An 18950-nucleotide genomic window follows, 5' to 3' on the forward strand; every position below is an offset into this window, starting at 1 on the left:
AGGTCTCGTGGGGAGGCTCTGAACAGGCAGTGGAAGCACAGACAGGATTTCTTTTCCTATTAGGTTCTCTTTCCCTTCTTTTTTCACCCCATTCCTGCCACATGGCACATTTACTCGCCTCCTCCACTGAACATTTAAACAGTAATGGGCCCCAATTTCCGTCTTCACAGGCTGGTGCAAAGGAATAATTATTTTCCTGCGGTTTTCTGTTGACTCACAGGATGATCCCAGAGCTGTCACTTCACCAGGAGCATTGCACTTGTACAGTTCTCCAGACGCGCAATGAGGGACGTGTTTTCTGCCACGAAGCGGGAGGGATCAGGCTCCGAGCAGCCCACAGCAGCTCTGGGAGGAATAACTTTGTTGTCAAAAAAAGCAAAGCTAAATTTTGCTGCTCTTCCAGGCAGCTCAATGTAGCTGTGGACTCCTAGAGGATCACTCTGCAGATTTGCATCCTTAATGGTTTCAAAAGTCACAAAACTCCCCGAGGCAGCCCCAAACCCAGCAGCTCACCTTGCTTTTTGCTACAGGGTGCTCTTGTTCTGTACTTTTTTTTTTAATTTCCCCCCTGCAAAGTTCATTTTTGTGGTAGGGTTGGGTTTTGCTATGAGTCTGTTAGTTTCCTGAGGTTGTTTTGTTTTGGTTTTTTATTTTTCTTGGCAGCTGTGGGTTTGGGTGGTTCTGTTGTGTTATTTTGGTGGGGGGGTATATTTGTTTTCTTTGTGCGTTTTTTTTTTTGTAGTTTTTTTTGTTTTTTTCTTGTGGTAAGTTTTGATTGTTGAGGAACTTTGGATGGGTCTGTGGTTTGGTTTTGTTGGGTTTTTTTTTGTGTGGATTTTTTTTCCTGCCAGCTACCCTTGTTTGTAGTTCGAGTTTCATTTGTTTGTTGCTTTTTGGTTTATTTGTTTGTTTTGCTGTGTCTTGTTTTGGTTCCGCCGGGTTCGTTTGTTTCGTTGTGGTTTTGTTTTGCGGTTTGGTTCGTTTGTTTGTTTTTCCCACTGTGTTTTTATACTCATTTCAATTATTCCATTCCCTTCTAGGCCTCCCAATCGGTCCCAGCCCACAGCTGGGCAGCTGCCGAGGGCTCCGCTCCGAGCTCCGGCCCGGACCTTGGCGGCCGCCCCGGTACCGGTGCCCGGGGAGGGTCGCGGATCCCAGCGCGGAGCAGCGCGGAGCGGGCGGAGCTGGAGGCGGCCCGGCCCGGCCCGGCGCAGGTGCCTCCGGTTCCGCCTTGTCCCGGGAGGAGCCTTGGAGCCAGCGGGAGTTGTGGAGGAGCCGGGCCGCAGGGCAGGTGGGTGCTGCGGGCCGGGAGGGTGCCGGGGTGTTTCGTACCGAGTTTCAAGCAGAGTTTTTGGGTGTCGGTACCGAGCGGTTGGCTGGAGAGCTGCAGGGAAAAGCGGCGTGTCCGGCTCTGGAGAGCTGGGAGAAGGGAGCAGGGTTTGGGAGCTCCACAGGTGGGAGAGTCTTGCCTAAAATGCAGCTGAAAGTAGTGCAGAAACACGGTAAGGCAAAGTGCACAAGGCTGGGTTTGGGGGGAATTCAGGTTTGTGAAGGGAGCTGAATACAAATGACAGAGGGGGGTGCGTGTGAAACGAGGCAGAACTGGGAGGCTGGAAGTGCCATGTGCTTTCAAAAAAAAAAAAAAAAAAAAAAAATTGTGAGCCTTGGTGTCCTTTTGAGAGCTGCTTGGTTTGTGTCTGTTCTGTGGTGAGAGCAGCCATGTGCATCCTGCAGAGGATGGATTGTCACGGTCCTTTTGGGCACAGTGACACAGAGTGATGGGTGCTCTTGTATCCGCAAAGAAGAATGAGATGTTGTGCCCACCGGCAGGGATTTTAGCCTGCTGTAGCTTGGCTCACGTACTCCCCAGCTCTTGGTCAAAGTTTATGGCTTTCATTTTGTGTGCACCGACAACTTTCACAGTGATAAATGCCTTGGGGTTACTGCTGGCTGTTCTTCTGTAATGTTCTAGGGCTTCCAAACCAATACTAGAGCTTAAGGATGCTGAGAAAGGGGATTTCATCCTCCAGACGTGATGGCAGGCCTGGGGCTGGGAGCCAGGCTGGAGAGTGAGTTTTTTGTCAAGGGCATCGGGGAGTTTCTCAGCACAGCTTCTCCGCTGTCTGTGAGCGCGTTTTTCCTGGTTCACATGAGGTTACCCTTGAAATAGGTTGGCATGTGGTTCTCCTGCAAGGGATTCCTTGCCAAACACTGCCTGGTGCTCAGTGCTTCCTTGCTATGTCCAATCCTTTCTAAGAAACTTGATGCTTCTCTGGAGACTGGGAGGTACCGATTGCACCCTGCCAGCCTCCAGCCCAGGAGGCCTCCTGAGCTTTTTTAGCATATCAGAATAGCGAAATGAGTCTCTGTAATTGGCCATTTAGATGCTAATTTGCTTCTCCTGTGCCAGATCAACCTGCCCCAGAACGTGAGTCAGAAAGAGCCCGCTGTCTGCATGAATTATTCACTTTGCACCAGCACCTGCCTGGCTGGGGATCAGAAGGAAATCGGGCCAAAGGCTGATAAATTAAGATACACCTTGCTAGGTGGAACAGCGCTGGCATCACAGGGTGCTGGGGAGCTGGAAAACTGCTTTGCTTGGGCAAACCCTGGTTTTTTATAGCTTACTATATATCAAATAGCCACGGTAGTGAGTGCCTTTCATTAATACAAGATTGTTGGTACCGTATGTCGGTTTTCCTGTAGAGCTGATTTTATCTTCCCACTCGTAGGACTGGTGTGGACCTCCAGGGCATTGTATTTTATAAGCTCTTTAATAAGCTCTGCCTTAAAACGAATGAGGCTTCTTGCAGCTGCTGGGTTGGGAAGCAGCTCTGCTTCGTGGGAACCTTCTTTGTTTTGTCCCCCCCCAAAAAACCCTCATCCTCACTTGCTCCTTTTCTGACTTGGCCTTACATGACAATTACACCTCTTGCTTTCTGTCTGCTGCATCTGGATTGTGTTAAAATTAAAGCTGGACCAACCAGAACTGAATACATGAGCTTTTCCCTATTTTGCTGGTGCTGGTATTGCTTAGATTGAGCTTTCATGGTGAGACAGACTGGAGAAAGTCTGTCTGATTGGGTTCTTGAGTTGTTGTCCTGAACTTGCCAAGGAAAACATCGTGTGTTTTCCTTGTCTTTGTTGGCCCAACCCGCAGAGATGCAAATCAAGACTGATCAGATTGGAATCCTTGTGTCACTTGGCTCTCCATCTGCTGCTCAGGGTGTGGAAGGGATGAGAAGCTGCTTAGATGTAGGTGTTGAAGGGGCAGTTCAAGGTGGTTTGTGTGTGAGATAAACTTTTAGAAAGCCTTGATTCATGCCAGCATTTGTACAGGCACAGTTCCTCCTGTGGCTCTCTTGAAAGTCAAGTGTCTTCTGCCAGGCTGCCACTGCTCCAGGGGTTCTTCTGTCACTTTAAAACACTTGTGTGCTTTGAAATGCAACTGGAGCACTGGGAACTTTAAAACAGGAGGGGAAGGTTTGTGTCTGGACTAAACAGACTTTCCCTGCCTGCTCTCACTTGTTTTCTTGCTGGTGTCTGGGAGGAGAAGGGACTGGCCAGCGATGGGTGGGAGGCAGGGGCTGGGTTAGCCTTATCTCCACTCCTCATTTATCCTCTGGCATAGCAACAAGAGCAAACACTCACTTGCTAAGGTTTCCCGGGGATAATGGGGTCTGGTGCAGGGAGCAGAGAGTAATTACTCTGCCTCTTAGAAGGAGCAGCCGCTAAAAGGGAAAACAGAGCAGCAAGGTACCTGGTGCAAGCTCAGAGTCCTGGGGGAGGTGACGCCCTGGAAGCAGGCGAGTTAATTACACCAGCACAGCTCAGCTTGGGAATTGGGAGCTCATCTCCAGCCAACTGTTTAATTTGTATTTTTTAATGAATTATTTTTTTTTTAATTGCCTAATTAATTTCCCATAAAAAAAGAATTAATATAGACACAAGCTGCTTAGCTGAAATAAGCAGGCAAATGAAAGCTGACTGGAGAGCTCCTTACAGGCCTGAATAGGACATTTTTGTGTTCAAAGGGCTCTGAGGAATTCATGCTCTGTGGGCACCTGTAATCAGCCCAGCTGCAGGAGGGCTTGAGCAGGCTGTGCTTTTGCTGCCATGAGGAGGTTTTTCTACTGCAGTGACTGCCTCAAAGTCAGCCAGGCACTTCAGTTTTAACTTTGGCACAGTCAAGGTAAAGTCAAAATGTTTTTGAGGTGGAGGAGTTGGGACTTGGTGTAGCAAGATGATGCTGAAAGTGGATGTGAGATGAAAAAGTTAGCTGGGAAATTTGGGACAGAGAAGTGTTCACAGTGTTAAATACAGAGCCATGGCCTGGCTCAGGGACTGCAGGATGTGGGACTCTCTCTGGAGGCTGGGAGGGTATTCTGGGGAAGGATTGTTGTGTTATGCTCTTGTACTCTTCTTTAAATGTCTGCTGGTCAGATAGTAGGCACCATGCTCACAGGACCTTTGCCATGACCTGCTCCTGCTGTGCCCTCTTATTAAGGCAAACAGATAGGATGTTCATGCTTCTGGGAAACCTGTCCTCCCTTCACAGAAGGGCCTGAAATTCTTTGAAGAGAGCCATGTCAAAGGGCTGTGCCTGTGCACTGTTCTAGCTCTGGGCCAGGCCGACGTGGCAACCTGCTGCCAGTGCAGCTGCCAGTTGTAGTTTGTGCCAAATATCCTGGAACATGGACCAGGAATATACCCAGGAGCACCTCCCACAGCTGGTCTGTTGCTGCTGGGGAAGGTGTGCCTGCTGCAGGAGCCATGGCTGTGTGACTTTGTGGGGTGACACTGCAGGGTGCTTGTCCCTCCCCAGTCTGTGCCAGGAGGACATCCTGCTGCTCAGCCAGCTGCATCCCACCAGCATCCTCCAGGCCAAGAAGTGGGAATTGCCAAGTGGGAAAGATCCTGCTGGCTTTGTGGTTGCTCTGCAGGGCCGTGGGGCCAAGCCAGCAGTGACCCTGCTGCTGTTTCCTTCACTCAGCCCCTACCTGAGGGTTTCTCCCTCACAGACTGAAGTCCTGTTCTTTGGCTGCAGAGCCCAAGTCCCATCGTGGAGACAGCAGGAGCAGTGCCACATCAGAGCTGCCAGCAGAGTTGTGCTCTGTTACACATCCTCCAAAATGCTCCTGGCCCCTTGCAGAGGGCTCTGCAGGGCAATGCTCCTTCCTTGCAGTGCTCCTCTTAGCTTCTGTGCCAAGGGCAGCCAGGTGGACTCAGATTTAATGAGGTTTTGCTTCACATGATTTCCTCCATCACAGGAAAGGAAAAACAGGTGGAGGGTTTTTCTAAGGAGGTCATGGAGTATCGATAAGAGCTGCCTTTTAATTCTTAGTTCAAGGAAAAAGCAGAAGCCTGGAGTGGAAAGTTTTCTTTCTGTAACACGAAGTACTTTATGCAGTGTACTTGCAGCAGGGCCAAGAGCTGTGAATTTCTCTTGTTCTCTCACTGCTAGACACTGACTGTTTCTGCCCTTTAGCTCCTTGAGAGGAGCAGACAGCTTGGTTGGGTAGGTGCTAACTGGAGCATTTTTGAGAGACAACACAGTGGAGGCTGACAGCAAGAGAGGGCTGTTTCACCATAACCCACAAAGATGACTCCCCGGACTGGCATGGGGTTGCTATCTTGGTGTTTCTGATTAGGCTGCTTCCCCTGTACTTCTTGTCCTGTACTAAGATAAGAAAGGGGATGCTTCACGCCTTCCATATCCTGGTACCACTTCTCTGTCATCATTCCTGTGGCCATGCAAGATATTCCTTTCCCTTCAGTCCTGCTAGAGCTCTGCTTCAGCCCAGCAGACTGTGGCCTGCAGTCCCATGTCATTCTTGTCTCCTTCTCCCAGGTAGTCGTGTCACACCTCACTGGGCTTTTTTTCAGAGGCAGAAGTCCAAAGCCACCTGCAATGCCAGTTTGCATCAGAGGGAGCAGCAGACACCCAATGCTGCCGAAAGAAAACGCTCCTGTAAATATTTTGGGGAATAATGTATCTGTTTTGGGGCATGAGGGATCTCTGGGCTGCGTTTTGTTTTCCTTCTTGCTTTGCAGATGCTGCTCAGGGAATGGTGGAGGGCAGAAAGCGTATGCTGAGTAAGGAGGCAAAGGAGCATGACATTGCTTGTTTTTGTTCAGTCATGCTGAGAAAAGCACACTGTGGTATGAGGCTGGAGAATCTGGTTAGGTCTCCTGAGAAAAACACTTACCTGGTGTGCTCTATTCTGAGTTGCCTCCAGCTCTGTTTGAGCAGATAAAACCCTGCAGAGGAGCAGCAGATGCTGCTTTCCACCCCGAAGGCACAGCTGCTGACAGCAAGCTCTGCCCTGACCGTGGTATGAGGCTCAGCTCCAGCTTTAGCTTTTATACTCGACCTCCCACAGCTGCTGGACACGGTGGGGTGGTTGGGTGCACCCAGCCTCACCAGTGGGACATGGGGTGGGCTGTGCATGAGTGGGAGGGGAGAGTACATGGTGTGTCTGAAGAGTAGTTTAATATATGCATTTGTGTGTGTTCAGGGAGGTTACATGTACAATCCTGTTACCTGTTACAATCCTGTAGCAACACATCACAGGCTTGGAAATTATCCTGAAGATGGCAGGTCAGCAGTTCTGTGTGAAATTGTAGCTGCTTCTAACTCTGCCTGGGCCAGCCTGCCTTGTTCTTTAGCTCTTAGTGCTGGGTTGCTGCTGTGGGGACTGCTGTAGTGACATGAGGTAACCAGGTGCCAATAATTGCCAGATAGTGGGCTTGACCTCGTGTGAAGCCCACCTGAGCCTAATTAGGGCAGGCCCCTACTGTGCATGAGCAGGATTAGGGGGCCAATAAAAGGCTCACACCTGGCATAGCCAGTGGGTGTTTGACCACCTTTGGAGCAGTAGCACTGATCCAGGGTAGTCAGAGCACCATTTTTGAGATTCTACTGGGACACCTGCTTGGACCTTGGAGCACCGCATCCATAGAAGAGGTTTGTCTTGCTACAGACTGCCTGCTCCTTTTGCTTGAGATGGTGAAGGAGATGAAAAGAGCAGGAGGTGTTCTGGGGCAAAATGGAAATGCAAACCCACAGCATGTGTGGCACTGAGCAGAGCAGGGAAAGTCAGTGGTGAATCCAAGATGCCAGAGTGCAAGGATTTCTTCTAGCAGTGATCCCTTTTGAAAAATGGAGTAAAGGTTTAAACATTTGTGTGTGCCACATCAGTCTGGCCTTCCTGTCTCAATCACCTCTTTCTCTGCTGAACATTTCATGCTGCCTCCATCTCCTCCCTGCCTTGCTTTGCTGCACAGTCAGGCTGTGTGGATGAATGATGCTGAATTATTGGAGCCTTCACCCTTTTTACACCTCTGTGCCCCTGCACGGAAAGGAATCTGTGCTTTGTGTGGAATCCCTCCTCTTCTCCCCTGCCTGTTGTTAGCACTGGGTTTTCAGACCCTCCAGGATGGGATCACTGGGATCATTGTTTGTAGCAGCTTGGCAGGAGGGAGCTGTCAGTTCTCTATCCCGAGTGGGTGTTTCTGAGCTGGGGGGTGAGTGCAGCGTGCGTGGCACTTGTGAGCTCAGCCCAGGGAGAGAAAATGGATTTGTAGAAGCTGCCTCCATGGCAGTGTGAGGGGGCCAAGGCTGTGTGCAGCCTCTGCTGCCTCCCAGGCTGGCCCAGCAGCAGCAGGCTCGGTGTGTCAGGAGCAGATAGCACGGGTGGGTGCAGCAAGGCTGAACCCTGGGCACTGCAGGGGGGAAATGTGCTGTGGCTGGAGAAGGGAACATGTGCTTCCTTCCTTGGGAACTGCTGCACAGCTGGCTCCCTGCCTGCTATTGGATCTGATTTGTGTTTGCCAAACAGCATTAAGCACCTTATCTCTGCCCAGCAGGTATGGTTTCAAAGCTGGCAGGTGTCTATTCTGGGAAAGGTAAGTATTAATACCTGGAAACTTGTTCATTAGGGCTGGTGAGATGTTTGCTCTGCTGGAGAGCAAGTCCAGCTGGAGAAAGGGTTGGTGCATCAGGACTACTTTTGCCTCCACTGAAATCTCTTTGGCTGTGTCTGTCCTTTGGTGCTTCCCGTTTGTCTGAGCTGCTGGTCAGACTCAGAACTGCTTTAGCTGCCAAGTCCCTTCTGAGGATGCCTTCCTGCCACCAGCCCGTGGAAAGTGGCTCTTGCTGCCTTTACTGAGCAGTTCAGAGTGACCGTGCTGGTTTCAGGAGCCTCAGTAGAAGATCTGCTGCCAGAGGTGCTGTCTTCAGCAGCAGAGAATGCAAACAAGCTGCTATTGTAGGCAGTGGCTATAAATACCAGGCTATTATGGAGGGAGTTTTAATGAACGGAGTGACTTGGCACTATTCATGCTGATTGTCGCGTGGGTTTTTCTTTGTTACCCCATTAAGAGGTAAAAAAAAAGCAACTGTAGCTCCTTTGTGTCCTTTAGAGTGGTTTTCTCTGTCAATACTGCAGCGTTGGGGCTCTAGACGTGATGATTATTCTTGGAAACAATGCATTTCTCCAGCTTGAAATGAAAAATCAGAACTTACAAAGGGTCTCGGTTGGATTTTTTTTTGTTTGGTTGTTTTTTTATTTGTTTTGTTTTTTTCAGAGTAAACAGAAAATCTAAGCTTCCAGCCTTGACTTCAAAGTATTGGAAGGTATTTATTGTCTTGTATTTCATGGGAATGTTTTTACTGCTGTCTGTGGGGGAGTCTCCTCACCTCTCTTTTGCTTTGCCAGAAGAGTTGCCCTGGGGGGAGGGTTAATCAGGTTGTGCCAAACACTGCCCTGTGCTTTTTTTTTTTGCTTTTTTTTTTGGCATGGGGTTGCTGCTGTGCTCAACGCTGGTGTTTGCTTCTTACAGGTGTTTGCTCCCTGCCTCTCCTCCCCAGCCTGGTACCATGGCTGACACGATTTTTGGCAGTGGGACGGGCCAGTGGGTGTGCCCCAACGACAGGCAGCTGGCACTGCGTGCCAAGTGAGTCCCCACCACCCCCCTGCTCACCTTCCAGCCTTCCTGAATGGTTTCCCAAGATCTCTGTGGAGCACTGGCCCAGCAGTCTCAGGCATGGCCTGCTTGGGAGGCAGTTTGTCACACAGACCCCTCTGTGCTTTAGAAGTTGGGTGGGACAGGAGCCTGCAAAGCTGGGGGTTGGTGCTTGGCTGCTTGCTGGGACCTGCCAGCAGTTTGGGGCTGGTGTGTGCTGGGAGTCCATCCCACCAGTCCTTCCCTGGGTGAAAGGAAGGATGGTGATCAGGAAGTGGAATGGGCTGCCCAGGGAGGGGGTGGATTCTCCATCCCTGTGGATTTTTAAAACGAGACTGAATGTGGCACTCAGTGCCATGGGCTGGGAGCCATGGGGGGAGTGGAGCAGGGGTTGGACTTGATGGTCTCAGAGGTCCTTTCCAGCCCAAATGATTCTGTGATTCTGTCTCTGCAGCACCCTCAGGATAACTGATAGCATCCCCCAGCTGCCAGCACTCCTTTGTTTTAGGAACTTGTCATTTGTTCTCCTTTCCTCCTGAAGTTAAATTACTGCCTAACCTGAAGACAAAAAGAATGGAGATGAGTCAAGCACTAAAATTGCCTTTGTTTCTTGGATGCTTTCCTTTTCTGGCAGCTAATACCATGCCCCTGCCACCTCTGCTCTTGTCTGCACCTCTGGGGTCAGCCTCCTACAAAGTGTTAGAAAACAGGAGGTCTGAGAGCAGTGCCTGAGTGAGAACACTTCACACCAGTGCCACTTGCCAGTGTCATCTGAAAGCCTCATTAAGGTGGCTGAGTCTGATAGTGCCCTGCATTCTGCTGGCAGCAGTGAGTTTATCCAGTGACCTCTAAACCCCTACTGAATGGTAATTAATTGAGCTTGGAAAGCTCCTGCCTATCCCCAAGAGAGAGAAAGAGAAATCTCAGGTGTTTAATGTGAGGTATGGAGGGAAGGAGCTTGCTGAAGTCCTCCTGTGGGCCAGGATTAGACCCAGGGAGTGAGTTTCCAAAGTGTGCCTGGTGGTTTGTGTGTTTGAACTCTGAGGACCTTAGAAATGTGATGTGGAGGGAGGAGGGTGCTGGTAATCCCCATGTTCTGGAGCTGCTCTTGGCATCTGCAGTGTCTGGCACCAGCACCCATCTCTTCAAGGGCACCCCCAGGATAGCCAGTCCCTGGAGCACTCATTTTCTTGCTGGGTTTTCAAGCAGGAGGAAGGACATGGAGTGGTAAAATACAAACTGGAGCAGAAAGGGACATGAGAGAGCAGGGAGAGACAGAGGAGCACTCAGTGCTGCTGGAGAAGTGGCATGGTGAGCTGTCAGTCAGTAGAGTCCCACTTTGGGTGTTAGCTGGGGTGTTCATCAGACTCCTCTGATGGAAGAAGGTGTGCCTGGCAGGTTTGGCCTGTGGGGCAGGTCAGGGGTTTTGGGCTTTTCCTTTCACAACTTAATTCTCCCCTCCCTCCAACAGGCTCCAGACAGGCTGGTCAGTGCACACGTTCCAGACTGAGAAGCAGAGGAAGATGCAGGCTCTGAGCCCACAAGAACTTGAGGTCATTCTGGAAGTCATCCACAAGGCAGAGAAACTGGAGCTCACTGAGCAGCAGCGCATTGGGTACAGTCCCTTTCATTTGTCCCCTTCCCTCAGAAGGAAAGGTCAGCACAGACAGAGGAGTGGCTCTCTTGACTGCCTGAGCTCAGTCAGAGCATCCCTTAGGTTGGTTATTTTCCCCTCCCATGTTGTTTGGAAGTGATTAGCATTGGGAAGGATGGGATGTTTTCCTTCTCCCCATGTCTCAAGCCTTTCTCACACTCTTTGAGCCCTGGGGCTTGCTGTTGGTTGCAGCACTGACACAGCCCCTGGTAAATGCAGCCTGTGCTAAGGCAGCTGCCCCAGTGGCTCTGGAAGAGGCTGAAGAAGATGCTGAGCTGTACAGCTGCACCCACTGCTCATGGATGGCAGTGTTCAGGAACTGCTGCTGGCAGCACACTTAGGTTTTTTCCCATGTCTGTCCCAGCAGCTCCCTGGGATTTTGCCTGGAGCACTGAATGAGTCTGTGTTCTAGTTGGCTGAGCCCAACTGAAGGGGTTTGCTAGCTTGGATTATTTAATTTACAGGCATCCTTTTGCTGCTGCAGCTTTCCATTTGTTTTCAGTCCTGCTGGAAGCCTGGCCTCAGCTGTGTCTGTGGTCATCCTGTGCTGCCTTGAAAGCCAGGGAGCTGGGGCAGTCCTGCAGCATTTCCCAGCAGTGTTTTGTCTTCAGGAGACAGGAAATCCCAGTGATTCCCACCCATGGCCAGCTTCCTGCCCCTGTGCTCTGCCCTGTTCCTGTGCAGTGTGCCTTAGGGAGAGCTGAGGAGAGCTGCCAGTGGTGTCTGTGATACATGGGGGGACCATGAGGGGCTGATTGTCCCTGTGCTGTGGGTGTTGTGTGGCTGGGAGAAAGAGAGAGCCTGTGCTGAAGCATTTTCTTGTGCTGAAGTCAGGGATCATAAATCCAGGAACTGTGGCTCAGCCTGGCTGTGCTGCCTGACCCCATCAGACAGACCTTGCCTTCCTCTCAGAGTGGGACTTGGTGGATGGGGACATTGGGGTGACCTGGGCAGCAGGGTGGGGTTTTCCTCCCTGAGCTGCACACACACACAAGCACACACACACACACAAGCACACACACACACACACAAGCACACACACACACACACACAAGCACACACACACACACACAAGCACACACACACACACACAAGCACACACACACACACAAGCACACACACACACACAAGCACACACACACACACAAGCACACACACACACACACAAGCACACACACACACACACACAAGCACACACACACACACACAAGCACACACACACACACACAAGCACACACACACACACACAAGCACACACACACACACAAGCACACACACACACACAAGCACACACACACACACAAGCACACACACACACACAAGCACACACACACACACAAGCACACACACACAAGCACACACACACAAGCACACACACACAAGCACACACACACAAGCACACACACACAAGCACACACACACAAGCACACACACACAAGCACACACACACAAGCACACACACAAACACACACACACACACAAACACACACACACACAAACACACACACACAGGGCTGGGGCTGGTCACTGCCTCTGAGAAATGGCCTGGCTGTTGTCATCCTCATCCCCAAATGGATGCCTGAGAATTGCCAAGCAGAGATCTGGTGGCAGCAGCCTTGCTCTGCATGCTCACCACATCTTGCATCCTAATTGCTCATCCTGACTTCTCCTGGTCCTGCTGCTGCAGACATTGTGCTTCCTGCCTTCCAGGAGGGCTGTTGAAGGGAGCCTGGCATTAGTTGCTGGCATTCCTGCACTGCACCCAGGCTCATTTTGCTCTGATGGCTTCAGCCCTGGCCTTCCTGCTCCTGATGGGCTGTGGGCAGTGATCTGCCTGCAATGCTGGTTTCAGGGAGTGTGTGTAGGAATGGAGCAGAACTTGGCAGGTTTAATTCCTCTGCCCTTTTTCCTTGCTGTCTGACTCACCCTGACCTGAGCACCAAATGTTTTCACTGCTCTGCAGGCAGGAACTCATTGTGCTGAGACTCTGTGGCCCCCCTGACACTCAGCTCCTAAAGAGTGCTGGGACCAAGCCTCTCCTGAGAGGTGTCTGCTCTGCACCCTTTGGCTGGGTCAGGTTTGTCAGTGGTATATTCACAGTTCTGATTATTCTGGGCTTGGTGAGCACTGGTGGATGAATTTACAAAGATTTACTGATAGAATTTACAAAGATTTGTATCCTGGGAAGTCCAAGAGCCACCAGTGGGAAACACCGAGCGCAGAGACTGAAGTGCAAATACATACAGCCTCAGCAAGGGGCCCAGAGCTGCAGGGAGGGTATGCTGAGTCTGGAGCAGAGCTTGCAGGTTTTTGGCTTTCCTCAGGACCACGTGCTCCCATTTCCAAAGTGACCTCTGTGACCTCTGCTCTGTCCCCTTCCCTGCAGGCGCCTGGTGGAGCGGCTGGAGAACATGAGGAAGAACGTGATGGGCAATGGCCTCTCCCAGTGCCTGCTCTGTGGGGAGCTGCTCGGGCTGCTGGGCAGCACATCAGTCTTCTGTCAGGACTGCAAAAAGGTGGGTTTGGTCACACAGGTTTTGCCTGTTTCTGGTAGCAGCTCTTTTCAGGAAAGGCCCCCCAGGCCTCTCAGAAGCTGGACATTCTGCAGAGTTATCTTAGCCCCAGTTGTTTAGGTCAGTGGTGTCAGACTATCAGATTTTTGCTTGCACCCTGGTTGCCTTACTCCTCAGGAGCCTAAACTGCACTTAGTGCTGAGGTGGGTGCATCAGCCCCCTCTGTGCCTCCCCCTCTGGAGCATCAGAGTGGGAAAAGGGGCAGAAGTTTACATCCATCAGAAACAACTCATAAAACAGACTGAGTGCTTTAGTGTTACTGAAACATCTGCCCTTAGACCTTCCAGTAATGTGTCTCTTCAGAGGACTCAAGTCCACCTTCAAGTTCCAAACCAGTGCTAGGTTTCCAGCCCCAAAATAGAAATTCCCCTGTGCATCAGTGGCTGCCTGTGGCTGTGTGTGGTGTTGGTGGGACTGCATGGGTGCTGCTTGGAGGGACCATCAGTCTGCAGGGCCACTGCTGTTCTGCCAGTGCCCTGGGGGACCAGTGTGTCTTGTCTAGGCTGTGCAGCTAAGGGGTTAATCTGTATTGCTGTGGAGATGATCATCTCCAAGGCAACCACCTTATCCTCCCTCTGCTGGGAGGCTGTTTTTCCTGCACTTAGAGCCCATCTTTCCCTGGGGGGATACCTCTGTCAATGACTGCCTCAGCAGGTTCCCTGAGAGAGGTGAGGGTGCTGGGTGCTGGAGTGTTTCTGACTTGCTGGTGGTAAGGTGGAAGGGAGCAGCCTCTTCTGACTGTCCTTGCTGGGTGCTGGAGCCAAGGAGACACTTGTCCATGTCACCTAGTGTCACTGAGATGTCCTATGGAGCCCACAGGACAGCACCTGCTCCTTTGCCATGGAGTGGTGCACCTTGGCACATCTGTGGTTAAGCAGCCATGCAGGCCATGGGTGAGAGAGAACCTTTTGTGCTGGAGGCTGTGAGATGCAGTTCTCATGCTGAGCAGGCTGCCTGGTCTGCTCTGTGGTTGGCTGCAGCACTGCTGGGCTTAGAGCTCTTGTAAAAGGGCAGAGGTGGGTGTAAGAGGGAGGTGGGTGCCTCATGCAGCCAGAACCATGGTCCCAGTGTCCTTCCATGTGTGCTCACTGGGCTGGGAGCTGCTGGGAGCTTTGCTGGCACTGGATTTTTCTCCTCTGGATCCTGTGCACAGAACTGACTGAGACAGGGGTTATGCAGAGGATTGCTGGTAAGGCACTGACTGGGAAAATAAATAAAAATCTTTGAATTCCTGGGTCCTAAGCTGGGGAGAAAGGAGCCCTTTTAGGAAGGGGTGGGGAAGGAGGCAGCTGGGAAGTGAAAGACTAAAAGAGGAGATACTGGGCAGCTCTCTTGGAGAGGACATGGGCTCTGTGCTCACGTGTCTCTGGACAATAAGGGGCTGAACAGCAGACTGGCTGTTTCCTGCCTTTCAAGTGCATGGAATAGCAGGATGTGCTGTGTTCTTGCCTTTTTCCCTTGGTAATTTTGCTCCTGCCTTGTCTGGAGCCAGGTAGGTCACAGCCAGCTAGGTCACATTGCCACAGCACTTCCCAACCTCCTCCTGTGAGCCCTCTGCACTAATGAGGAGGCAACAGGTTCTGTTGGGCAGTTCAGAAGGACTCAGATCCACGTTGGTTTAAAGTGAGTCCTTGCTTTTCCAGTGTGCCTTTTGCAGCTGCTTTCAGCTTGGTTTGTGGCTTGCAGCTGCTTTCCAGCTGTGTGCAAGCTCAGGGTGTGGAAGCTGATGGGTGCCATGGGCTTCTCTCCTTTAATGTTGTGAACTGAGGGAACAGTCAACCTGTCAGCAGAGCACACAGACTGAGCTGTTATTTAAGCTTGTTCCCTCTCTTCCAGGGATATCCATCATTGGTGCAGTGTTGTGTACAATAAGCAATGATGTGTCAGGGAATTATGGATTTTTAAAGTTCATGTTTCTCTTGCTGGTGTTGCTCTGTTACCAGCTCATTGCAGCCCATTTAATCCAACAACAAGCCCTCTTGCAATGATGCAGCTGAAATGTGGCAAAGAACTTGCTTTCAGCAAGCTCATTCAGCTGAATAAAGGTTCTGTATTTCTTGAAGCCTGGTGGATTTTCCAAGATCCACTTTCTGTTTTATGAAGAATATTTTTAATATTAGTTTTTATCATCTTAGAAAGAAATGCATTATGGCAAGACAAAGATGGGTGCAAATCCATACATGTTAATAATAGACAAAGCATAATGTGTCATTTACCATGCAGAGAGTACCAGTATCATGTGGAAAAGATGAAGTAGAAGATGCAAGTTTTACCTAGTATTTAATGAAGAATGAGGCTGTGTTTAATGCTCTTGATTTTTATGTCTTCTGAGGGGTTGTGAGATGCTCAACTTCTCAGTTAGGCTGCAGAGAAGGGGAGGAGGACAGCCCAGTTCAAATTGGAACTTTACAGGTTCATGGCAAGGAATAAAATGGCTTGGGAACTTCCACTAGAGGGAGTGTTTGAATGTGCTATATGTGTGGGGATGGGGATCTGAGAGGGTGTTACAGACTGAGCTGCTCCTTCAGACGTTGGGTTGAGGGAGGAGGAATTTGTGGTTCCTCAGGTGGTGTCTGCGAGTTGCATCTCAATCCCTCTTGACTTGGGTAGCACCATGGTGAGGACTGATGTACCAGACCCAAGGGATTGTTCCATGATTTGTCTGAGATGATGAGGGCAGGAACAGAGTGATGGAGAGGAGCACCAATCCCTGTGGGACTGCTGGTGCCACCTCACCCTTTGTGTGCAGCACGAGTCAGGGACAAATTTGCCTTTGGACTAACTGACCAAAATAATTGGGTGTGTTTGTTCATGCAATGAAGCCATCACCTCAAGTACCAAAGTTCTGCCTCTTTCTTACATGGCACTGAGGGCTGAGACTTTTGTCCTTGGACACAGACCTCAGGGTGGAGCAGCCTGGTTAGGGGGCTGTGGAAAACCTTAGTTGGGGAGATAAAATTCACATTTCTCTTCAAGCAAGGCTTTTCTCCTCAGAATCCTCTTGTGTGTGGCTTTTGCTCTGTGAGGATCAAATAATTCATCCAATTTCTCATCCAAGCTGTAAGCCAAGCCTGATACACATCAGCTTCATTATCAAATATTAGGTGATTCAGGTTGTAAATGGTTTGTAATGCCAGCAGAGCCATGAAAGTTCCCCTGTGCAGCAGCAGAGGCTGTGTGGCACTCTCAGGCATTCTGCTCAGGAAATGTGCATGTGGGCACATCCCTGCATCCTGAGCAGCCACAGATCAATAAATGCTGAGTCTGTGTTGGAAAGGAGGGGAAGCTGTGGGCTTCAAAACAATGTACATGGGTGGAGAGAGGAGATTTCCAGTCTTGTACAAACTCATGCTTGGTTTGTACTTGGTTACAGCTGCTTTCCATGACACAGTGGTTTGGTTTGAGCATTTAGAGGAATAAAAACAAAAAACAAACAATAAAAAAATAGTTTAGAAATATGCCTGTTGGTCACAGGGTTTGATTTGCTCTCTCCAGTTGCCTGCAGTCAGGGGCTGTCCTGAAGATTTGTCTTTGCCTCATGTCTGTGTAGACCTGAAGCAGCTTCCTGGGATCAGTGGTTCTCTGGGACAAATAACAAAATTGTGCCATGTTTAGGTTTTTAAGGAAAGCAGAACTGTTGGGACAGGTGCTTCTTGATATTTTCCCAAGGGCTACAGGGAGTTGCTAAACACCACCTTTTTTTCCTTCTTTTTTTTCCTCTCCTTATTTCAGAAAGTTTGCACCAAGTGTGGAATAGAAACCTTTGGAGCCCAGAAACGTCCCCTTTGGTTGTGCAAGATCTGCAGTGAACAGAGAGAGGTAAAATCCAACTGTGGAGAGCTGGGGCTCAGCAGCCTGCACCTGCCTGACCCAAGTTTGTACTGAATGTGCAAGGGCTTTTCCCTGTGCCTGGGGAGGAGGTTGGGATGGAGTTTCGGAGACTCTGCTGGAGGCCAGACAAGTTTGATAAATACCCACAGTGGTGATAACTCTGATTTGTGAGGGGGTGGAGGGAAAAGTCCCACACCTGGGCTTGCAGCCTGTATGGCTCTGTGGAGTTTTTCTGGCTGTGGTCAGGAAGAAACTGTTACCTTTGCTTTCCTGCTTTCTCCCTCCTAGCTGTGTGGCAAACAAACTTGGCTAACAGCAGTCCTTTAGTGCAGCTGGAGAGATCTATAGCATGGCTGTGATATTTGTCTCTCTAAAAATAACCAGGACTGCAGCTTTCAAGTCTGTTTTCCTCCCTGTCTGCAAAACCCCATAACTTGCCAGCATGTTAGAGTTCTAATGCAGGTCTCTAAATTTTTATATCCTTCATTCTTGACTTTACACTGCAAAAAGTAATGGTCTGTCTCAATTCTTGTGTGCCAGCCAGCATCCACCAACAGTAGGGCTTGCTGCTCTACAGTGAGGTGAAGTCAGTGCTGTGATTACAGAAGGATTTTCACTTGTTTACATCAATTTATTTTGGGCTTTTGCTTGTGATCCTTGAACATCATTCCAGTAGAGCTATTTCTGACCATTGCAACCAACGGTGAAACCTGGGCACTCTGCTTAATCATTTTTTTTTTTTAAATGTACTGGAAGCATTTCTGCAGTTGCTTGGGATGCTGAATTTTTAAATACACATTTATATGTATATAATTTTTATCTACAGTTGTGGAAGCTCAGCCTTGCTTAGGTTTTACACAGGAGGGATTTGACTGTGTGGGAGTATTTTTACAGTTAAGATGGAGGGGTACATGGACACTGCCTGATGTTTCAGTGGTGGTGTGGGTAAGGTAGGCAGAGAACATTCCAGCTTCCTGGTGTATCACTTTAAAGTGATATTTTGTTAAGTATCACTTTTTTTAAGTGTTACTCTGAGCCATCCAGGTGTTTTGAATTCCAAATGGAGGTCTCAAACTGGAGAGTGAAACAAGTCAAGATACTTTCAGTGTTCAGTGCAGAGATGAGAAATTGACTTAATTTCTTTTGTCGTTTTATTTCATCTCAAGCTGTGTAGTTGTGGGTTGGTTTTTTTTTCCTATTTCTTATAAAAATAATGAGAAGCTGTGGTCACAGGAGAGAGAATATGAACCTATCCAGTAAGTGTTATCTGCCACCAGTGTGTGAGAGTACGGTGACCTTCAAAGCTCACTTTCTCTGTGAAACCTGAGATAAGGCCAGAGTGCTTCCCTAATGAAAATGGATGGAACTTTCCTTCTTAGACTAACTAGAAAATAGCCTCATTTTACCTCCCAGCCTTAAGCTTCATCTTTATTTTTTTTGATTCTCTTTAATGTCAGTTCAGGTCTGTTTCCTTTCTTGTTTGCAGTGGTGCTGGTGCTCTGACCAGGGGATGATTGGAAGGGTCACAGTGTGGACATGCAGCCAGGCATCAAGCCATACGTCCCCTCTGTCTCCTCACTTGGCTCTGCTTTTATTTTGGGGGAAGGCAGGGAAGCATTGAGAATTAGCAGGAGCCTTCAGGCATGTCAGACAGGGCAAGGGAGTTGAAGCAATATCAGAATAAATGCCTGAGAAGTGCCTTAGATCAGGTCTTCCCTAAGAATCAGTGTGAGGAAGAGATGAGGGTCTTGGGCCTCAGACTGGTGGCTGGCACTAGTGCAGTCCCTGAAGGCCATTCAGATGCCATGATACTACAGGCCATGCAGTAAATTCCCAGGTTTCTTTTCAGGGCTTGTGTTTACAACGAGTTCTTTGCTGCCATCAGTTTCTGTGATCTGGATCTGCCATCTGCTCTGGACCAAACC

General features: G+C 49.7%; 1 protein-coding gene across 3 annotated transcripts in view; it reads left to right on the top strand.

Moving 5' to 3' along the window:
• Positions 1-1058: 1058 nt before the first annotated feature.
• RPH3AL (rabphilin 3A like (without C2 domains)) overlaps positions 1059-18950 on the top strand; it is a 41412-nt gene continuing 23520 nt past the window's right edge. Inside the window, exons 1-6 of one of the 3 annotated variants that reach the window (XM_071765566.1) lie at positions 1059-1291; positions 8590-8638; positions 8845-8958; positions 10439-10582; positions 13008-13137; positions 16927-17013. In XM_071765566.1, coding sequence (XP_071621667.1) covers positions 8882-8958; positions 10439-10582; positions 13008-13137; positions 16927-17013 — 438 coding nt within the window. In that variant the 5' untranslated portion in view covers positions 1059-1291; positions 8590-8638; positions 8845-8881. The remainder of the gene's footprint in view (positions 1292-8589; positions 8639-8844; positions 8959-10438; positions 10583-13007; positions 13138-16926; positions 17014-18950) is intronic. The other 2 variants (XM_071765568.1, XM_071765567.1) reach the window with 2 other exon arrangements.

Source organism: Heliangelus exortis, chromosome 21, assembly GCF_036169615.1.
Source record: "Heliangelus exortis chromosome 21, bHelExo1.hap1, whole genome shotgun sequence".
Taxonomy (NCBI): Eukaryota; Metazoa; Chordata; class Aves; order Apodiformes; family Trochilidae; genus Heliangelus; species Heliangelus exortis.